The 21,491-nt window shown below is 37.3% G+C and overlaps 1 protein-coding gene across 1 annotated transcript; it reads right to left on the reverse strand.

Moving 5' to 3' along the window:
• Positions 1–6,263: 6,263 nt before the first annotated feature.
• LOC108674365 (solute carrier organic anion transporter family member 4A1) lies at positions 6,264–19,281 on the reverse strand. Its single transcript, XM_018162307.2, has 12 exons — positions 18,915–19,281; positions 18,050–18,127; positions 16,557–16,786; positions 14,874–15,048; positions 14,448–14,550; positions 13,498–13,619; positions 12,476–12,775; positions 12,148–12,340; positions 10,855–11,014; positions 9,743–9,951; positions 9,170–9,289; positions 6,264–7,327 (listed from the first exon to the last, which is right to left on the reverse strand). Exons 1-12 carry the CDS (start codon positions 19,087–19,089, stop codon positions 7,156–7,158), a joined length of 2,037 nt encoding a protein of 678 aa, XP_018017796.2. The 5' UTR covers positions 19,090–19,281; the 3' UTR covers positions 6,264–7,155.
• Between the last annotated feature and the right edge of the window lie 2,210 nt (positions 19,282–21,491).

Below are 21,491 nucleotides of genomic sequence, written 5' to 3' on the forward strand. Positions count from 1 at the left end.
AATGCACTAAAAAGACATTGAGAGATGAAAAGGGGCTATGTGCAAAATTTGCTCTATGTTAGGTTTTTGAAGTTACTATAGGGGGTTGGATGTGTGCCTGCTGCTGGCGCTTCAAATATACAGCGGCTGATGGAGCCATATCCACTATCCCGGTAACTTATCGTGTTGGCATACTACGTGGACCTGAAAATTTAATAGTAGTTTGAGTATCGTAAGCAATGAAAATTTGGGAAGGAAGGATTTTACTAAAGTTGATATCGGATTTTTAAGTTCAAATTGTCATCATTTAAAGTTGATATCGGATTCTGGTTGACAGCATTCTAAAATTCCAGGAATTATCCAGCCCGGGCAACGCCGAGCTAATCAGCTAGTAATAAATAAAATTAAGATTGTTTCCTTCATCTGGTATGAAAAGACACATTTCTGAACTAAAATAGCTGAGCCTCCTGGCAGATGTCATCGCTCTTGCGTACCTATTGTATATATGCTTGCTCACATATTGCGTTACACTTTATCGTCATGTATTGTGACATGCCTATATGTGACCGATTTAGAGATTTTAAAGTTCAAGCTCCTGCTTTTGGCTTAAGAATTAAACAGAGCCTGTTAACTTTAGACAAAAATCAGGGTCTTGTTTCGAGCTTCTGTTTACATATTGAACATTTTTCAGATTTTAACACAAACTTCTTATTTTATGCCCTAACTTTCAAAACTAGCAAACGCCACTTCGAAAAACTTGTTAAAAAATTATGGTTATACAATTTTTTTTCATCCGTACTATTAAAAGTATGCAGTGAAATAAATATTTATTTTTTCCTTAAAGAGAGGAAAATTTCACCTATTTCAGAAGCATCAAGTAACTCTCAACTCGAAAACATGCGATAATCTTTCAAAGTCCAATGAGATTAATTTTTGCAAGTATGGAGTCGAAACATGAAATTTAACACCAAAAATGAAAATCAACAGTAAAATCAATGCTTCTCAGTAAAATCCGCAGTATTCCAATAAAATATTCAGTGGAACGTTTTTATTTAAAATTTGATGAATTATTGGAATTTGTTTGGCATTGAATTTTAATTACATGAACAAATAGACCACTAATCCAACATGATATCAGGGAATGCAATTACGGATATGAGTATTTTATGTTCAATATTAGAATCGATGCTTAATAATCTGTTCTTCGCAGACCAGAAGTAAATATACTGTTTACCGTTTCACTTGACAAAAAAATGTTAATAATTTGAGGCTGCTATATAACGTTTAATAATAATGTGAGCATGTGCATTTGATTATACATACATCTTATGGGTTTCGGAATAGCCTTAAGATGTACGCTAGCCACAAGGGAAAATTTTACGTTTCACTGACTCGATAAAACACTAGTTGAAGTAGATAAAAAATTCGTGATGAGGATCGCCAACGACCAATATGAATGAGAGTGATTTCATATTGAATTAATTATGCACCTGTTTAATGTCACAAGCTGGCACTGTAGTCTAGACTAAGTGGCGGCAGCTAGCGATCCGACCACAAAATTAACAATGTGAAATTGTTTAGCTGTAGATATTATGATAACCATATTTGGAAATAACTTGATGGAGCTAGAATTATTAGCACATTTTCTCATTTATGGAAAAAATGCACTATTGTGCTCGCCATGTCCGTCCGTCCGTCCGTCCATCCGTCCGTCCGTCTGTCCGTCAGTGACTTCGCGTTTTCGTCGACGAGAAAATGCACTCTCTGTCAATCACTGCAGTGAGTACTGAGTTATACTTTTTTTCTGTTGGCTGGAATACGCTTGTATTATGAGGACGACAATTATGTATTTTTTCATAACTGCTATAAATGGCAAAATAAGGCCAATTTTTATTAGCGTAAAAGACAATCACGCCAGATAAGATAAATGATCATTTCTTTGGCAAAAGTCAAGTCACAGTTCAAATACAAGCGTAAATATTAAAGCTTAGACTTATACAAAACAAATGATGGGCAAGATCCAGGATCAAACTTTCTTCCAAACAACAAACAAATTCCTACCCAACAAATTGAGCGGTGTAATTGAACGTTTCCTTGCCTCAGAGTTTACTAAAGTAGATGAAGATGTGTTACCGAAGTAATGAACTCGATGCCTGCGAATCACAAGACCCTAAAACTTTAACTCATAACCTAATAGATATACGTAAAAGTGAAGTATTTGATCATCTACTGGTAAACAAAGCACAACTTAATTTGAGTGTACAACTTTTTATGCACTCGATATACAAACCGAAATAAGTGTAGAACTTGGTAGAGCACTTCCGATGAAATTAGGGTAGATGTTGTAGAGCACTTGATAACAAAGGAGAAATGATGACAGAACTTGTAGGGTATTTGGTGCAAAGGGAGAACGTAGAACTTAATAAAGTACTACTTACAAAGGAAGAAATTATCGTATATTTGAATGGAACATGTAGACTAAAGAAGAAATGACGGCAGAACTTAGAAGATAATTAAGTACATAGGAATAAATTAGGCTTTAACTAGTACGTAGAGCACTTTGTAACAAAGGAGAAATGAGGGTAGCCCATTTAGAGCTCTCTGTAAAAAAAGAGAAATGAGGGTGCAACTTGCACAGCACTTAGTACGAAAGGGTAATTGTGAGTGGGACTTGAGCTGTAAGTATGAAGCACTTGTACGTTTTAGCTCCTGACGTCTCGAACTGCCAAGGACACGTTCAATAACTAATAAGCATCTTGACAATTAGACGGGCTTTCATTTCAAGAAAAATTTTTAGGAATTGCAATTTCATACACGCTAATATAACTCACAATTTAAGCTAGGCTACTATTTCTCTTACTGGAAATAAATTTCGTCGAAAAAATCAATTTGGAAAATCATTAAAAGGCACGTACACTTGTGTGATTTTCATTTTCTTTCAGATTATTCATTTTTTGTGTCTTTTTATTTCAAGTGTTAGCTGAAGGTATTGGTAAAATAAACAAATCAGTGAAATAAATCAAAAAATTTCATTGCATAGTCAATATTCTCAAACTATAACCGAATCTTTACACGAAATGTGAATCAGGTGGCAATCTTTGACGTGAATTCGTCTTACGTGGAAATGCCATGAAATGTGATGTAGTGAAAATTATTATCTACTGACATGAGAGTCGAGTAAAGCTTTCTGGGCTTTTCTAGGGTAAATTGTTGAAGATATTGAGTGCTCACAGCCAGTCTTCACTCTAGGGCACCAATGCCTTAATGTAGCCTGAATATATTTTAGCCAACGCTCTTAATGTGGAGTAGATAATAGAGTACTCGGCTGTAGCTCTACTGGCTACTGCGGAATTAGTGTGCACTCATAGAACTGGATGCAACCTTGTCCAAAAAGCGATTCACTTCTTGCCCTGATGTGGGCCATTCAGATTAAATTTTAGCCGGCAAAAGGGCGTATAAGCGTTACGTGCAGAGAGTGCGTCAGTATGACGACAAGATGATCCATTCATTTTTCCGGGTGTGCTTTGTTCAGTATTTTGAAAGGATAAAGGTAATCCCTTTGTTGCAATAATGATGACTGATGGCTTTCTTTGCTGAATTTTATGATGACAGTGAAATTCTCGGGAAAATGCGACTCTTCAAATTATCATAAGTGGCTGGACATTCTGGAAATGGTCTAAGAAATAATTTAGTCTATTCGACAAGTCCACTTGCTGTCGAATTGGAAGAAAAAGTGCAGCTTCGTGAAAATTGGACCACTCTGCTGCAGGCTGTCGTGCAGTGCGGTTAAATCTGTTACTTGTTGTGAACAATCATATAGAACATTTCAGCCCCTAAATAAGATTGCAATTTTTAGACTGTGTGAATTCAGATATTTATACTAACCTTGACTTCAACTATCGGTCGTTTTCTTTGGAGTGTCGAAGATGTTTTGTAGCTCCCAACCTTTTACATAAAACTCCTTCAATAGCCTATTAGTTAATATTTCTCTCTCTCTCTCTCCCCCCAAGAACAAATCCTTATGAATAAAATTATAGATTCAACGATTTTTGGTTTGACATACGTCTTTATATTATTATTGAAATTTCAGGACTTTCCAGCGAAGTCTCACTACTCACTAAAATTACTTTGTTAATAATATTTTCAACTAAAAAAAGTACGATGACCTATTTCACAGTCATGAATTTAATGCAGTTATTCGAACTCTCGAATTTAATGACGTATATCTAGCGCTCGCGAATTTGTCGGAATATTTTGCCCTCCTGAGTCATACGATAATATTTTGCTAATATGACTATTTCGTACCAATAAGTTAAATAATATTTTCGCCCTCCTGAATTACTGTTTTGCACTTTCGAATTTTCAGGCCTATTTCGCTCTCATGATTAATATTATTTCATTTTGCGCTAATGAATTTGAACACGGATAACATAATCATTTTTACTCAAGAGTGAAAGAAGCGAGCTCGTAAAGGTAATAATTTTCAACGAAAGAGAACCGACATCCCCAAAAAACATTCAACCGAAAATGATTTCCAAATTTCTTTATTTTTCACTCACGGTTGCAGCGACTGTGCTGCTTATTGATGTCAACGGGATAGTTGTGCAGAAAAGGTTCATGAAGGTTAGTACGTTCATCATATTAGTGCTTGTATGGCCCTAATCTATTCGGTTGTGACTAAAATTGGCTTCACTTCTTATAACTTTAAAAAAAATAACGTCTGATCTCACAGTCTGCCGACTCTTCAATGAAGTCTATCTCTGATTTCTGATCAATAATGTTTTAGCTGAATTCGTTTAGTCGATTAGCCTCCTTAATTAGTTTCTTGTTTGCTGGTTGCATGGAGATCACAATAACTTGGTTTTATTTACTTGTTGGGGACGTTTTTCTGAGATCAATTGTGAGTTCGAAAACAGAGTTTAATGGAATTAAATTTATTGTGTTGCCTAGCAAAAAGATTGCATAAATCGTAAGGCAAATGCATCCTAAAAATCCCTTATTTAAAATTTCGAACATCGTTCCACACGAGGTTTCATGTAGCGTGTAACTTGTGCCCGAGGCGATTAATGCTAAATAATTCGAAAAAATACATAAATTGTTCGATCTCGAGAACCATAGCAGCATGACACAATTCAGTTTCGAATGAATGCAACATGCAAAAATGTAGGTAAAATCCAATTCTGAATGAGGTTAATTCTTTCACAATAAAAATATTTCGGTACCCGAATACTAAGTATTTAAAAAGTCACTCCACCAATTATGATTTCTAATTTTAAGACGTAATTTTTGGCACATTTAATATATTTAAATTTTACACTATACATTTGAAATACGAATAAATTTACTAAATTATAAAGTAATAACTTGATAATATATTTACGAATTGAATCGGCATAGAAAGTTATGTATCCAGTTGATAACACGTGTGCTCAAAAATTTTCTTCCAAATAATATTTATTTCAAATATTTCAGGTGGCGATGAAGACGATATTCAGGGTATGCCAGTTATCAGCGAATAACCTCCTGCAAGAGACGGTTACTCTCACGCTCCAGCAGTGTGCCAGACGATGCCTACTTGACACAAAATGCGTCACGTACTGCTTCAACTACGGTATATGCAACATTATCCTATTAATTACATTATTTTTACTGTGTAATGCATAATAACTTTGCCTGACCCGATATTACCGAGTATTACAAGTATATTTTTATTTTTGTCCACAGACAAATCCCTGTGCGCCACAACGACGGTTTTCCCATCCCACTGGTTCCCTGGCATACCACCACAAGCCAACATCACAGCGACCTACGACGTGTGCTACTCATCATGGACATCACCAGATAGCATCATCAGGAATACGATGGTCACTACATCAAGTCCTGCGACGGCTAATTACCGAACTAGTGAATTATTCGTAGACGGTTATTTCTGTCACACTGACGGATACGAAGCCCGGCGATCCGACGGAAAGACTGGTTTCAGGAACTACCTTCAAGTTGACTTAGGGAAAAATTTTCTAGTCGCGGAGATTCGAGTTGCTCATCATTTAACTCCGTATTACTTTGAATCCGTAACCGTGCGTCTTGGACTTTCATCTACAGAAACAGATAATGCGATAATAGCGCAGCTGCCAACCGAAGTTCCCCCTCTCGGGTATGTGAAGATACTCTTGAACCCACCAGTCTGGGGCCGATACCTTCACTTCCAGTCAGGAGGAACGAACTATTTTGCATTAGGTGAACTGCAGGTCATACCAGCAGTTTGAGAGAAAAAGAAGTTGGGATGCAATTGCTGCAGTATAATTCATCGAGAAAAACTTGCTTTGGTTAAACTTCAAGTCTCGACAAATGTTTGTTCCGAGAAGAAACTACTTTCTGTTTGGTACAAATCGATTACGCTTTGTGGCCAGACCAAGGTTGGACCGATGTTCAACAAGCTTGACCTTAATTAGTCAATCAAATTAAGAAAGACACCTTCACTGCATGTACGTAACCAACTTGCAACTTACCATTACAAGTTCGCAGCTACAGGAATGTTCCATTAACCATTCACCACAAGCTTGCAACACAAGGAATGTTAAAGAAACCATCCACGACAAGTGCGGATCAATGAATGTCCAAGTAACCATCCACCACAAGTGTGCGACACCAGGAATGTTCAAATAACCATCCACCACAAGTGTGCAGCACCAGGAATGTTCATGTAACCATCCACCACAAGTGTGCGGCACTAGGAATGTTCAAATAATCACCTATTACTTGTACTATGTAAATTAGAGTAAAAATCTGGGTTATATATGATACGTTTGCTTTTTAAATCTAATTATTAGTCTAATTCATCAATATCACAGCGAGCATATGTATCTCTTAACATATATAAAATATAATTAAATTCGTATCCTCCTCAATACATATCGAGAGCACCAATCTCATAGATAACAATTACTCATCAATAATGTCTCTCAAACATCGTAAGCATGCCAACAATGAAACATTTTCTCGTGAACCAGGGACTAGCATTTACTCTTAGCTAAGATAGTTCAACCGAATTCTTATAGCAGGTACAGAACTGTTTGCTGAAGAATGTTCAGAGTCCACGAAACTGGCTTCTGTATTGCGCAACATCGCGCAGTTTGAACGCCCGTTTGCTGTGGAAAATTCAGAGTTGTGTTCCTTTCAGCTGTTTGTATTTCCGTCGTTTGTTCTTGCATTGTTTGTTCTTGCATTGTTTGTTCGTGCATCATTTATTCTTGCGCTCGATTCCAACCGTCCTCCGTAGGTGCGCCAGGCGAGGAACAGACTCGACGTAGTCATGATCTTCACGATGAAAGTCAGGCCGAATAAGTACCTGTGATAAAAGGACTCAAGTTCTCATGGAATTGCAGAAGTAAATGTATACTATAATACAGGTATAATAACGCCAGGTTTGATTAACACATCTTGGCAGGTCGTCGATTCTTAACCACCCAGTAACCTTGCCGATTTCGACCAGAAATTTCAGATTAGTTGCGCGTTTCGAACCGCAACTTTCTGCGACAATCTGTGTGACCTTGACCTCTAGGCTACTTCGAGATCATCATGTAGTAGTGAAGTCTATATGCACAAATGCAGGGGTTGGTCAAAATAGGGGAAATACCTCACATTTTGATATCGTAATTTTTGATGTTATTAATATATGTTACTAACAATGAAAACGTAACATATTTTTATGTTTTATTGTTGCTGCTAATTGATATTATATCTTTGCACAGATATAATTAGTAAATTTTTGTGTCAATAAGTTAACCTATGTAACCTAAATACTTGGCAAACCTCTCTGACCTTCAAAAAAAGACAAATTTTTGGTGCCCGTTTGGTAGGTGCTAGTGTGACAGAAACTATCCGAATGCTTGACGTTTCTAAAGGTACTGTTTCAAAAATAATTACTCTTTTGAAAGAGAAGGAAAAACGTCCTCAGCACAGCACAGGTCTGGCCGAAAGTCGAGGTTGTCTAAGAGAGACCGTCGGTACATAAATCGAATTTTGGGTGTCAATCAAAAGACCTGAATATAATCGAGCATTCATGGTCGATTTTAGAGATGCAAGTCGGAAGTCGATTCCCGCGCCATCTTTGTCTTAAAAAGAGCTAGAGCGAGTTTTAGCTGAGGAATCGGCTAAAATTCCTTTGGAAACAATTCACACTTTCTATAAATCAATGCCTCGGATTATTGAGGCTGTAATTGCAGCAAAAGGTGGACCTACACCAGACTAAAATATATTTATGGATTTCTCAGGCGTTTCCCTTATTTTGTCTAACTCCTGTATATCATATATGTAATGCATTAATGTAACAGTTTGATGAAATGCTTTCTTATTTATCCTCCGCTATCTGCAAACAGGAGTCGTCCATCTAAGAGTGGCAAGTGCAATAAAAATAAACCAATTCTAATCATAAATTCCTATGCAACGCATGGACTGATCAAGATTAAATTAATTAAATAATAATCAAAGATGATAGTGCAGAAACGAATGAATTAATGCGCGCTACGTTACCCAAATAGGCGGTATGAGAGAATTTTTTTCACTGAACATTAATTATACCCAAGCACGAAGCTCCAAACCGACAAGCATTGCACGAAACAACACTCGCACTCTGATCGCTTACACGTCATGTCGCCATCGTCCGCATATACTCGTGGCGTGATTATAGGTCCTAAATTGGTCTAAAATATCACATTTCGTCCATTGCATATTGTGCCTCAACTAAGCTTAACTTTAGGCAAGCATGTGCCGACTACGTACGTAGCCGTGCTCGAAAAAACATCGTCTTTAAATTGTTCCGAAATATTTGATTGAAGCACGCAATATTTTTTTCTATTAGGAGTTTAAAAGCAAAGAAAACGCCAAGAAAATTCACCATTTCGACATTGAAAATTCCTTGTGAACTTGCGATGTAAGCAGACTGATAATATTAGTATTTTTTCAATTATTTTAAATGTATAGTATTTTATACAACTTGTATAGATAAATATTGTGGGTTCTCACTGCATAACTAATTCGGTCTAAATAGCAACACAGGAAGAATAGTCTGCATACACACACTACTAGCTTACATTTTCAATAAATACAATCATATTTCCACAGTCAATATGTATATCTAAATTGATTTTAAGTCTCTGGAATGTCATGTTCAATAGCCGTTTCAATTCACCTGCCGAGGGCCAAGTTGTCGTACGCCACGCAGGCCCCGGCAGCGCCGCACGTCCGCCTGCGCAGCTCACACGCTTGGTCATTATTATCGCGATTGAAGGCGTGAAATTTAGAATTTTCACTTATTACGAGTTGTGCGGAGTAACGAAAATGATACCCGAGACTTTCCAAAGGTGTATGAATTTGTATTAAATTTTGATTAATTTGGCTACTCGTATAAGTAGTTCAAAATTATCATCTAGGGTAAAATTATGTCATACTTCAGGATCATTTCACTGTTGGATCCCAATTAGTCAAGCGAATTTTAATATAAATTGTAGGTCAACAGCTTAATATATATTGTCTCTTGTTATATTTAATTTCAACGGCACCAGGAATGAAATTAGGAAGCATTTCTAATGTTGATGATCATTTACAAACCAGTTGAAACCACATTGAACCAAATATACGTGTTTTATTTGATCTCAAAAACTTTGTATTATCTTGCATTAAATTTGATGTTAGCAATTTGATATTAATTAACGGTTCTATTGGATTTACATTATTAGTTTTGTATCATGATAACCTAACACACCTCATGGTGCTGTTGACAACCGGCATGGCCATGAGGAAGGACAAGAACATTAGGATGAGGCACAAGAAGAGGAAGAGGCCTAGGAGGCCACAGCTGCTGGGACACGCGTTCATCACCGCTTGGTCGATCTCAAGCTCGGGATGCCCGTCCAACTGAGGAGAATTCAACGGCTGCGGAAGTTCAGCCACGCAGACACAGCGGCTGAAAATCTGCGCGGTTGATTATAAAAATGAAATTTAAATAAAAACTATAACTTGAAACTGATAAAATTATATAAAAAACAGGTCATAAAATGACTAACTGGAAGAATTACACATTCGTATGTTACAAAAGGTGTTCTTCAAAAAATTATTATTTCATATGCAAATGTTGCTGGAGGCGGACTTCAGTTCAGGTGTAATAATAAGTGTTTGAAAATTGTCATAACCTACGTGCCATGCGAGAACTGATTTCAAACACTATTGAAAAACGATTCGTCAGTAAGTGTCTATTTTTTCCTTACTAAATCACTAAAAAACCTGTTATAATGATGATGACAATCGGAATAAAACTGTACGACAATTAGTTAGTGATAATCAAACAATGTTTAGCAGAAACAATCCTGCTTACAATAGGCGCGGTCACGCCAATCATAAAACATTTAATGCAGCTCTACAATTAGCCTTCAGTAGCACGCATGATGTCAGGCCAGACTGTTTGTGGCAACAGTATAGGAAGCTGTTTTTTTAACCTTGCGATCATCATTACTCATGTTGTGCAGTTCCAGATGTAGTCAACCGCGCGTGTATAGTAAAAAATACGTTTCTTGCAGGCGTTACCAGTTATTGTTATTACTCTCAGGAACATATTTTTATGCTTTCTTTTAGAAAGGCCCTCAAATTCACATGATAATAATTTTACTTAAAATTCATCAATTAACAACAACCATTTTAAGAACATTCTTTATCATTAAAATAGTTCCCAGGATGGATTTGTACACGATTCTCCTTTTTTTGGATTGGATATCATCTAATGATCTATTAGTCTAAAATTTATTTAATTTGTTATTCTTGCAAGTTCAAATGTTTGAACCGAGATTATTCTATCTATGCACATATTGTACTTGTCTGCACTTGTTTTTGGTCGCCCGTAGAGGCGTGCGTGCAGCCGGCGTGGCAGGGCGAGTAATAGATGACGTTGTTGGCACCACACACCGGGCTGAAGGCCACGTCTATACACCCGCAGTCCAGGTTACAGCTTGACTCCATCTCCGGCGTCGACATGGAGCTTAAACTGAGGCATGCAGTCAAATTAGGGGGAATAGTATTCAAACTGGAGCATGGAGTTACTGTATATTAGAGGGATTAGTATTCAACATGGAGCATAGAGTCAAATTAGGGGGAATAGTATTCAACCTGGAGCACATAAACGAATTAGAAGAGAACGACATGATGAAAGTATGCCAAAATAGCGTATTGCATACAAATAGGGAAGGGAGTCATTGTGAGATAGCGTTAAAACCGAAGCACACGGCAAATTAGCCAAAAATATTACGAAAAAGCGGGTTGTCAAATATTCGAATTATAGCCAAACCTGGTCAGCAAACGAAGAATTTATGGCTTAAATATTAATGAGCAGAATTGTGGAAAGGCGATTGCAAATATTTTCCAGAACAATATATAGATGGCTAAGAGCTTAAGCCAATTTAGAGGCAAAAAAGATAGGTGAAATCAATGGAATATGATGCACGGTTTACAACATCTGTCCAAGAGACGGAAGTTTCAAGATGAAAACTTGCGTACAATATCTCAAGGCATTGAAATCTTGAAAAATACACCTTGTGATAAAAATAGTCCACTTTATACTGATACAAAGTACCGTATGATGTTTCCCATATAAATTTTCCGCAACGGAAGCTTACTAATAATAAAGATTTAATAACACATATGTAAGATCGATTTATTTTAAGCAAACTGAGTAGTCCGGCCAGCTAGCATTAGATTATATTACATGTTAGGTTTGGTCAGGTTGTACATAATTACGCATTGAAATGAAGAAGGCTTAATTGAATAAATAGGGATAAATAATGCGGCTATTACATCTATGAAGAAAAGGTAAAAATATTCAGCTATTTTTTAAATCTGAGAGTAAAATTATATATCCAGTATTAAATCAAAATATTAGGCTTAAAATTTGGATTCATGAAATAAAAAAAAAATAATGAATTCATTTTAAATTGGTGGAGAAAATTTGGAGCAACAATTCATTTGGTGATATTTATTCCTAACCTAACCTTACCGATCCTAACGGGGAGCTAGGATAAGTCTCATATCTTCTGTAAGGCAGTACAAACCATACATCAACTCGTATCTCTTATCCGACATGCTCCAGGATCAATAACTTAATATTTGTAACGCGCCCCTTGCCTGTTGTATGCAATGTTGAGTCCCGCAAATTTTGCATTGGGGCAACGGATGAAGAAAATAAAAGCGGAGAACATGCAGAACGAAGAGACCACGAAGCACAATCGGATGACGTTCTCACAGGTCATCTTCAGCCGTTTGATCAACAAGCCTCCCGCCAGAATGCCGCTACCTCCACCCGATATCGCTAAAGCTCCTGTAATTTTAGAAAAACTCATGCTAGTTTTTTTGGCTGCAGTTGGTGAATTAGTAGTGAGCTTCCAAATATTATCATCAGTATCTAGGAAAGGTTTGCTAATAGAGTTAACTGATTTTTCATTGGCGCACTCACCGACAACAGTGGCTGCCAGTCCGGCCGGTAAAGAGAACTGGGTTTCCAAGACTTTGGGCAAGAATGTCGCCATACCGGAGAGCACGAAGCCCTCACAAGACTTGGCAATAGAGAGAAAGATAAATGGTAGGCAAGATAAGAGGGATTTGGATGCAGTCCAAAGCCCGTCCAGCTGCCGGAAAGCGGTGACGCCTGAGGCCGGTATGGCGTCTACGGAAGACGTATCGAAGTCTCTGCTTGAGCCCTCGTCTTCGTTTGAGGGCAACGATTTGCGATCTGAGCGTTTGAATGCAGCCGTTTCTGTAATTATGGAGCTTTTAGAGGTATTCAAAATAGAATCGTATTTCTGTAGCACCCAAATACTATGTGTGTAAGAATAATAACCATTTAAATAAAAGATTTATAATATATCGTAAGAGAGCAAAATGTTTGATATAAACTTTAATAGCATGGCATGTACGGGTGGGGTTAGAGAATGTTATGGAATATACGTATGTTATATGAAAAATAATATATTTAAAGTGCCATCCATTCTGAACAGTTTCATCTCTGAAACGAGACAAAATACGAATTATTCTAAATAAAATGCAAACTTATGCGCTTTTCAACTGGATAAAAAAGTATTGACAACAGAGTTGTTAACCTGCGTGCACAATAGTTGCCCACGTAATTAAGATTGAAGATACGAGAAATAAAAACTTTTTTACTACACTTTTCCTCAAAATCAAGTGAAGATATGGTTTCCATTCGAAAAAACTAATCATTGAAGCCTGAACATTGATAATTTTGAGCAGAGCTTAGAGTGTCACTATACGTAAGCTGTCCATTGCAATTACCAAGCCGTCCATCACCTTGTTCCTCCCTTTGGTACACCGTCCATCAACCTTTTAAATCTCTCATCTAGTTCAGACAACGTAGACTTTTTACTTGTGTCGTTCCCTGACAAGAATGAAACATAGTGTCTTGCAGTGATTGCTTAAATAAGTACGACGTCACAAATAGTGTCCTGAAGAATAACTCACTGTCGACCTCGGCAGGGATCATGAGGATGGGTATGGCCACGAGCAGAGATAAGGACCCGGTGATAAGGAAGCTGATCCACCAGGCTCCTAGCCAGCGGTTGCTTGCTGGCGTCAGTCCTAACCTGATTAAAAGAAAATATATTTCATTTCTGTACTTTATCGTTCAGAAACACATTATTTATTAGTTTCTTTACTTTGTTTTAAGTGAGTGAGTGCTTGATGGCGTCAGTCCTAACCTGATAATAAGAAACTATATTTCATTTCTGTACTCATTTATTTACAAATTATTTATTTTTTTTCTTTACTTTGTTTTTTCTTTACTTTGTTGCGAGTGAGTGCTTGCATGATGGCGTCAGTCCAAACCTGATAATAAAAAACTAAAATATATATCTGAACTTTCTCGTTCATATACATATTATTTATTATTTCTGTAATTTTGTTTAAGCGAGTTGTGTTGACTTTATGCAGAAGTAAATACTCCTTGCCTGTTACTGAAGTGTGTCATTCATATAGTGTAAATACAGCTAGAATCTAAATCCCAAAACCAACTAAATAAAATTATTTCATTACCCAGCATGAAATAAGATACATTTTCAACCGTTGAAAAAGCTAATTTTATTTTTACAATTATTGTTCTGGTATTAATTCTTAGTTCTTAATTTTCGAACCCAATTAGGAGTTTTATAAAAATTAAGCAAGTCCAATCCCACCATGTTCCCTTGATTTTTCAGGGTTAACTTTATTTTCAGATGTTATTGATCAGAAACAATCTTCGGTAGTGAACCCCGCAATAACAGACGCAAAATCAGCCTCTACGCGTCCATGGGCCACTACGAGTACTTCAGCCCGTTTTCATTACACGGCTCCTCATGTTCGTAGTAAAAATACTCACGATATAATCTTATTCTAACATATATTTTAATGTTGTATGCATTGTATTGGTGACTCACTCGGCAGCGTTGACCACAGGAGCGTCAATGTAAACACTGAGCAGCTGACCTCCTATGGCATATCCCAAGGCTGGGCCAACCATTGCCATGGTACTGAAAATACCTAGAAAAAATATTTCAGAATTGAATATTTATCAGAACTATATGGCTTCAGCAATGTGATGTAACTCGACATCTCACGGTACAAACTATATGATATTTGAAATTTCAGTAACGATCCAACTTCACTGTATTTTAGTGTATGTAACATAACCGTTTATAAACGTGAGTCGGTCAGAACGGCTCATTAAAAGGCGTCTCGTTTCCGATGTATCAATATTTTGACACACGTTATGCCCTCCAAAAAATATTTAGATGTGCCTCAGGTTTTGATTCGAGAAACAGTTCCAAATTTTATTTGTGTACACCTCAGTCTTCTTAGCTCACCCAGGTAGAACGCAGACTGAGTGGGTGACACAGACTCGTCTATGAAGGCCATCCCCAACGTGTAGATCGGCGCTGCCCCGAACCCCATCAAATATTGTCCGGTAATAAAGAACCAAATGAAGTTTGGTAGCCCTTCCTCCTCAGAAGTAGAGTTGCACGTATCGCTGGTCCGTAACTGGAGGGTTGAAAATTATGAAGCATTTCTAATATTGATGATCATTTACAAACCACATTAAACCAAAATTATATGAACCAATATATATTGAAGAGCCTAAACCTAAGTTACATGAAGATCGTCGTGAAATCTAAGTAAGTTAAACCTTGACTGACGACGTCGATCCGTTCTTATACGCGGCATCGTAAAATAATTTTAGATGAAACTCCTTCAATAAAGTCATACAGCAGTGTACCTTAATTAATAACAGTAGGTCACTGCAAATAGTTGGGAGATCAAAACGTTGTAAAAGAGGTTTTTCCTCTTTATTTGATCGCCAAATTACATCCACATCCATCCGTATGGCAAATATATGGACATTCTTTATCAAATAAACTCGGACGGAATAGAACAAAATTAGCTTGACACTTTAACGACTGGACGCTTTAACGTGAACGTTAAGTTCCAAGTAGGAGGCCAACTCAGTGGGCCTCCAGGTATAATTTTCTAGATTTAATCAGGTATGGGTACCTGTACTTATGTTGTTATTCATCTATATTGGAACCCCGACTTACGAGCGTCCTGCTTTAAAATAAAACCGCCTTACGAACCGTCAGATTGGAAAAACTGTGCTCCGCTACACAAAAGTGTTTCGCTGTACAAACCCGATCACTGCAGAAATGCAGTAGATCGGCAAAATAGTGTCGATATCGATTGATGATAAATTGTACATTATCAAGATGCAAGCGATCGACCAGCATAGCGGGTTGAATGGCTGAAATAAAAGTATGGCTGAAAGTTCAGCGTATGGCTGAAATAAAAGTATGATCTTGACTAACTCCTGTCAGAAAAATGCCTTGTTAGCCACCTCAAATAAATTAAATTATTTTTCACGTAATTGCATATACAATATATGCATAAAAGAGGTGACTTTTGTTGAGGCCCGACATGGATAGGAGTTTTTACCCTTATTACCCTTAATTTACTGAAATTGAAAGAAAAGACTCCTCTATGTTTTATTTCACTTTACCATATTTTCCCAATTAATAATTTTATTTATCAATTAAGTTCGGGCACAAATAAAGTTTGTATGGCTGGGTTCCACCGTATTCGTCTCCTCCTTTCTAAACATAGGTAAACTTTTATAGCCTTGCTATTGCTTTGAAAATGACATCATTTGTTGGAACGGTTCACTAAACACCGCCCTCAGCTGATGCAGAGTTGGCAAGGTTTGCTAATTAAAATTGTAAATGTGCGCGCAATGACGCCAATGCTAAAATTTCAAACGTGCGGTGCTGACTGATAGTGTGCTTTGCACGTCTTTGTGCATTCAATTAAACAACAAATAACATTAATGAATGGGCGCTGGTGCTTTTCATTTATTTAAAATGGCTGAAATAATCTTACTCTATAATATTTTGGAACCATCATAAAGAAATAAAAAACTTTAATCATACATGCAAGTTGAAATTTATAGTCCTCGTAAAAATATCCGTAACGAAGAAGTCTGTCGTAAGTTTCGAACTAACTTGTTCGTGACAGAGACTGCTGGTTTGGGTACCGAGCGTATCATTGTCGACTCTGACTTCGTAGGGAGGAACAAGCAGATGGGGAAGCATGAACATGTAAGACCCCAAGCCCAAGATGATCAATCCCGCCCCCAACCATCGAGGCTTCGAAGACCCAGGTCTGGATCCAAGATACGAGACCGGTACAGACACCAGAACTGAGGCCACGTCGTACGACCCGGAGATAATACCTGCAACCATGGTTGAATTAATATATGTATTAATTAAACATACCTGCAACAGCCGCACTCATTGCTTAAGTGTTCACATGAACATGTAAATGTACAGTCTACCAGATGAAAATATTTCAAGACTTAAAAGAATTACTTGGAATGCAGAACGCTAACTCACGAAGGAAGGCTAAGCCGACAGCATGAACGTTCAAATTTGCAGTCTACTATGTATGTATATATAGATATTGTATGGGCCGAAAATATTTTAAAACTTTGAAAACATTACTTGGAAGGAAAATCGTCTTTAAAATCAAGTCAGTAACTTATTTGTAACGAGTGTAGGATGGACGGAATGGTCAAATATAATTTTCCATGGTCATGACAAAATTTTTGGCGTCGGTTTTTAGATTCAGCACAGGTACACAAAATGTCACCGAAAATATCAATTCCTATGATCATCATGAAACCTTTGTCCTATTATCATGTCACGAGATTCATCATAAAATAATATTACTTAAAAAACATAGTTTATAATATATAAGCTCTAAGTGCAGGCGACGTTTTGGAGACAACGTGCTGTGAATCGACTACATTTTAATTATATGAATCGTGCATTGGATCTGGTATTCTATCATGTGTTGTAGGTGTAGACAATAGATCAAAACTCGGTGTTTGCAAGTGCAGCATCTCAATTGTGTCCAAACAAAATATCTTATATTATTTGGTCATGTGACGAGGTGTGTACGTTTACATAGCTCCCGACAATATTTTGCGATGGAAGTGAAACAAAAGGTTCACTCTGGAAGCAAGTTAAGTTTCTTATCGTGCGCAGTCAATATTTTTAGTAAATAAAAATTCTATGAATTCCATACCGAAGTCTGGTGAATATCTCGACTATGTATAATGCTTCTTATATGATACCTAACATGATCATAATTCTCACACGATAATTAACCAGATGATAATTCTGACAGGATAATTAACTAGATGCTACCTATCTATACAATATGTTGAGGACGTTTGTATATGTATAAAGTCATTACTTACAGGATGACTTGCATTCTTCAGGTTTCCGCTCAACTTGCGCCAAGTGTAATATGCATATAATCATATCATATGATATATGCGCGCTAATTACTTCTACTGATCATTTCATAATCCAATTACAAATCTGAATAATTTCGAGACAACGTGGAAAAGAAGATACTTTACACTAAATTTGCAGATGCATATATTGAGTCTTGAATTTAATGAGAAAATATTCATCAAAAACAATCTCACCCGTGCTCCCAGACATGAGGTTGAACCTCTTCTCGATGGTCGTAATGTTGACGTTGACGAAGCCATTGACGACCATACCTGACATAAAACATGAGGCAGATGATCAGAGGAGATTGATTAAATAAAGTCAACGCTAGCAATGAATGTTTTATTCATACATAGAATTTAAGAGAAAATGTGCAGATACAGGCAAAACATGAGTAAAAAAGGCGATTTTAATTGGGTTGTGGCATCTGAGTTTCCTGTCTAATGAATGAATCCGGGAGCCAGGCAGGGTGGATCGAGATTAGTTGATATAACTTGACATTCATAAAATACGGGATCGTTACGGGACGATCCCGTATTTTATTGTTGGGAATAAGCAGGTTGCCGACACAACCGTTGCCGCGCTTATTTAATTAGCTCGCGAAACCAACCGGAATCATTATAGAGAAAGCATCGGAAGAAATTCGGAAGAAGTTACAGATATAATAAAAAGTTCTTTTGTTTGGTTTCGTTCTGCACTGAATGTGGAATAATTTGAGATGATACATCGTGATGAATTTTATCTATTTCAAGAAACGCTTAGAAACTACTCGACAAGTTTATTCTGAAGATGTGCCGTGCAACTACTACTGATGGTTAATTTATTTGAATATTTGATCTTTATATATTTTACATGTATTTTATACTACGGATGTTTTGTATATTTGTATACAACATTTTCTTTTAAATTCTTGAAACGACGCTTATTACGAGTTGATTTCATTGAAACAAAGTTCAATCAGTTATTTAAACGTCAATAAAACGCTTAAATAACGTCATTTAAACGTCATCATTTAAACGGCTGGTAGGAAGTCCTGAATCACGAGAATTAAAAACTGACCCTGTACGGCTGCAGCCCAGCACATCCAGAAGAGGAGCCACTTGGCAGTCCTAGAATGCTGGACGCAGCGCCCGCTGAAGCAGAAGTGCCAGCCACACCCGTCACCGGGGGCGGGCTGCTCGTCGTCTGCTGCGCCGGCCGCGGGCTTTTGCGGGGCGACGCAATTTTCGTCCATGACCGACTTCAAATTATTAGATAATTAAATTGCGGCAATTATAATTGCCATGAAACAACCCGAGTTGAAATTCTGGTGTCATTAAAAAAACTATTCGGGCAAAAAGGGCTTTCAATTTGTATGGAACATAGATTAGTTTTTTTCTAGCTTGAAGAAAATGAGGTTTTATCCTCTGACTTAGCGAGACGCGAATTTCGATCATTGGAGCTCATAGTCGTTGCTCATTGGAGCTCATAGTCGTTGCTCATTGGAGCTCATAGTCGTTGCTCATTGGAGCTCATAGTCGTTGCTCAATTGGAGCTCATAGTCGAAATTGTGATCATTCCAACAATAAAAATCATAGTAAAACTGTTGAAAAGCAACACGCTGTGTCAGCTGGAGGCTCTGGTCGGCCGCTCTACAGCCTGTCGTTTTTATTTCAACACAAAGCCATAAATAATAATTTCTTCACACGAGAATACTGTCTTATTTTAACAAATGCCACTTTTTTCCAACCGGAATGGAGAAAATTGTGGATTTTAGGAGTCAGAAGTAGCGCCAAACAAGTTTCGGTAAGAATTAATCGTTAATTTTTGACAAATAGATAGCATCCAGAGTCATCTGTAGACGGTCACTTTCGATTTTAAATAAGCGCTATGAGAAAATCGAAAATAATTTAATTACAATTTCGGTACAGATTGTCTTTTGTCTCATTTGGAGAACATCAATGGACCTGATAGCTCCTTACTAACTAGGTGCAGTTGGCCGACCTCGTCTTGTGCTAGCGAGACCGAAAAACTTGTTTGTCCGGTGCAGTAACGCGCATCGTACCAGAATCGGATTCTGCATTCACACAAGCACCTCTCGCTCTCCGGTTAAAACTGGTTCGGTTCTTCCCAAGTCTTTACATTCCATAACATAACAATATCTAATTTTCCAGATCCTAAGCAATGCGCATATATTCAGTGACAAATGCTTAGTGCATTTTGTTGAGGTCTCTCAATAACAAACGGGTCCGGCACTTAATACTCGATGCGCTGGTAGTTGATCTGCCTATTTCCTCAGTTAGTTAGATCAGTTTAATAACGTTCACAGCAGGACATCGAAGTCGAACTGCGTATTCCTTATTTGCATTATCTTGAAGCAACCTTATTTCTCCGATGGTTCGGTAAGAGTCATGCTTTACTTTCATATTACGGATTTCTATTCTGCGCAAACCGTACTTAATTTAAAATATTTTTTACATTCAATCCTGTAAATTCGTTATTTCAATTTTGTTGGCATGAGCCACTTATGGATTAATAAACCAAGTTCTTCCTTGCTGATACATCCATGATTAGAGCAGAATTACCATTCCACGAATACAGGAGTAGAAGGGATCTGATATTCGTAAATCTACTTCCAATATAAAACGTATCAAATTACATCATTTGCACTTCAACGCAGCAATGAATATAACGAAAAAATATCATCTCCGGATCATTGCCTTAGTGCTATAATCGAACAATGAAATCAAAATGATTTAAATTCTTTAATTTAAATGTTATGAAAATTCGCCGATGAACCTGTAACGAAGAACGAGATTAGGCATTTGGCAGAAGACATGTTGAATAATGAGATCTGAGGGCGCGTTCAACAAGTAATCTATAGGCACGTGTTGAACAGGAAATCTTGGGCCGTGTTGAACAGGAAATCTCGGGACGTGTTGAACAGGAAATCTAGGGACACGTTGAACAATAAATTTGCTGAAAGTTTGATCCACAAGCCAAACACAGGTTAGACTATCGCGCAGGACGCGTGCCCTTGCAACCAATTGCCAGAGTTTTTGCATTACTTAGAAAAATGTTTTAGATGCTTTGACTCCAAGATCTTTAAGCAGCCAGTGACCAGCAAAGTCTCGAATTGGGACAGCGGAACCTGGGTTCAAGATAAAAATGGTATCATAATAGTATCAAGAATTGTTCTGTATTATGCCTGAGTTGTAGTTTCAAACTGAGTTGTAGTTTCATCTCAACTTCTCGAATTTTAAACTTCAAATAATTCTATGTTCACATAATATTTTTCAATCAAGCTCAACGTCTATAACATAGAAGATAGACGTTCTCTATTCACCATTCTTACGATCACTTCTTATAAAATTGTTTAAAACATGATTGTTGTGAACGCACGCTGTTCTAAAAAAATTAAAATTAATTTTTTTCCAAAAGCGTAACCATTCGCGACCAGTGCTGCAGAGATACTGGAGGCTCCGGACGTTGGCAACTTGGCAACTGGCATTGAGTGTTGCATTGAGTGTCTTCGGGGCACAATTAAGGCGTCTGGTTTATAGCAAGAGAAATGGCTGAAACTGGGCATGTTGTAAGTTAGTAATTCATCGATATCAATAAAAAAGGAGATTTCTGCTCTTCAAAAATAAATCATCA

This window comes from Hyalella azteca, unplaced genomic scaffold, assembly GCF_000764305.2.
Source record: "Hyalella azteca isolate HAZT.00-mixed unplaced genomic scaffold, Hazt_2.0.2 contig13501, whole genome shotgun sequence".
Lineage (NCBI taxonomy): Eukaryota > Metazoa > Arthropoda > Malacostraca > Amphipoda > Hyalellidae > Hyalella > Hyalella azteca.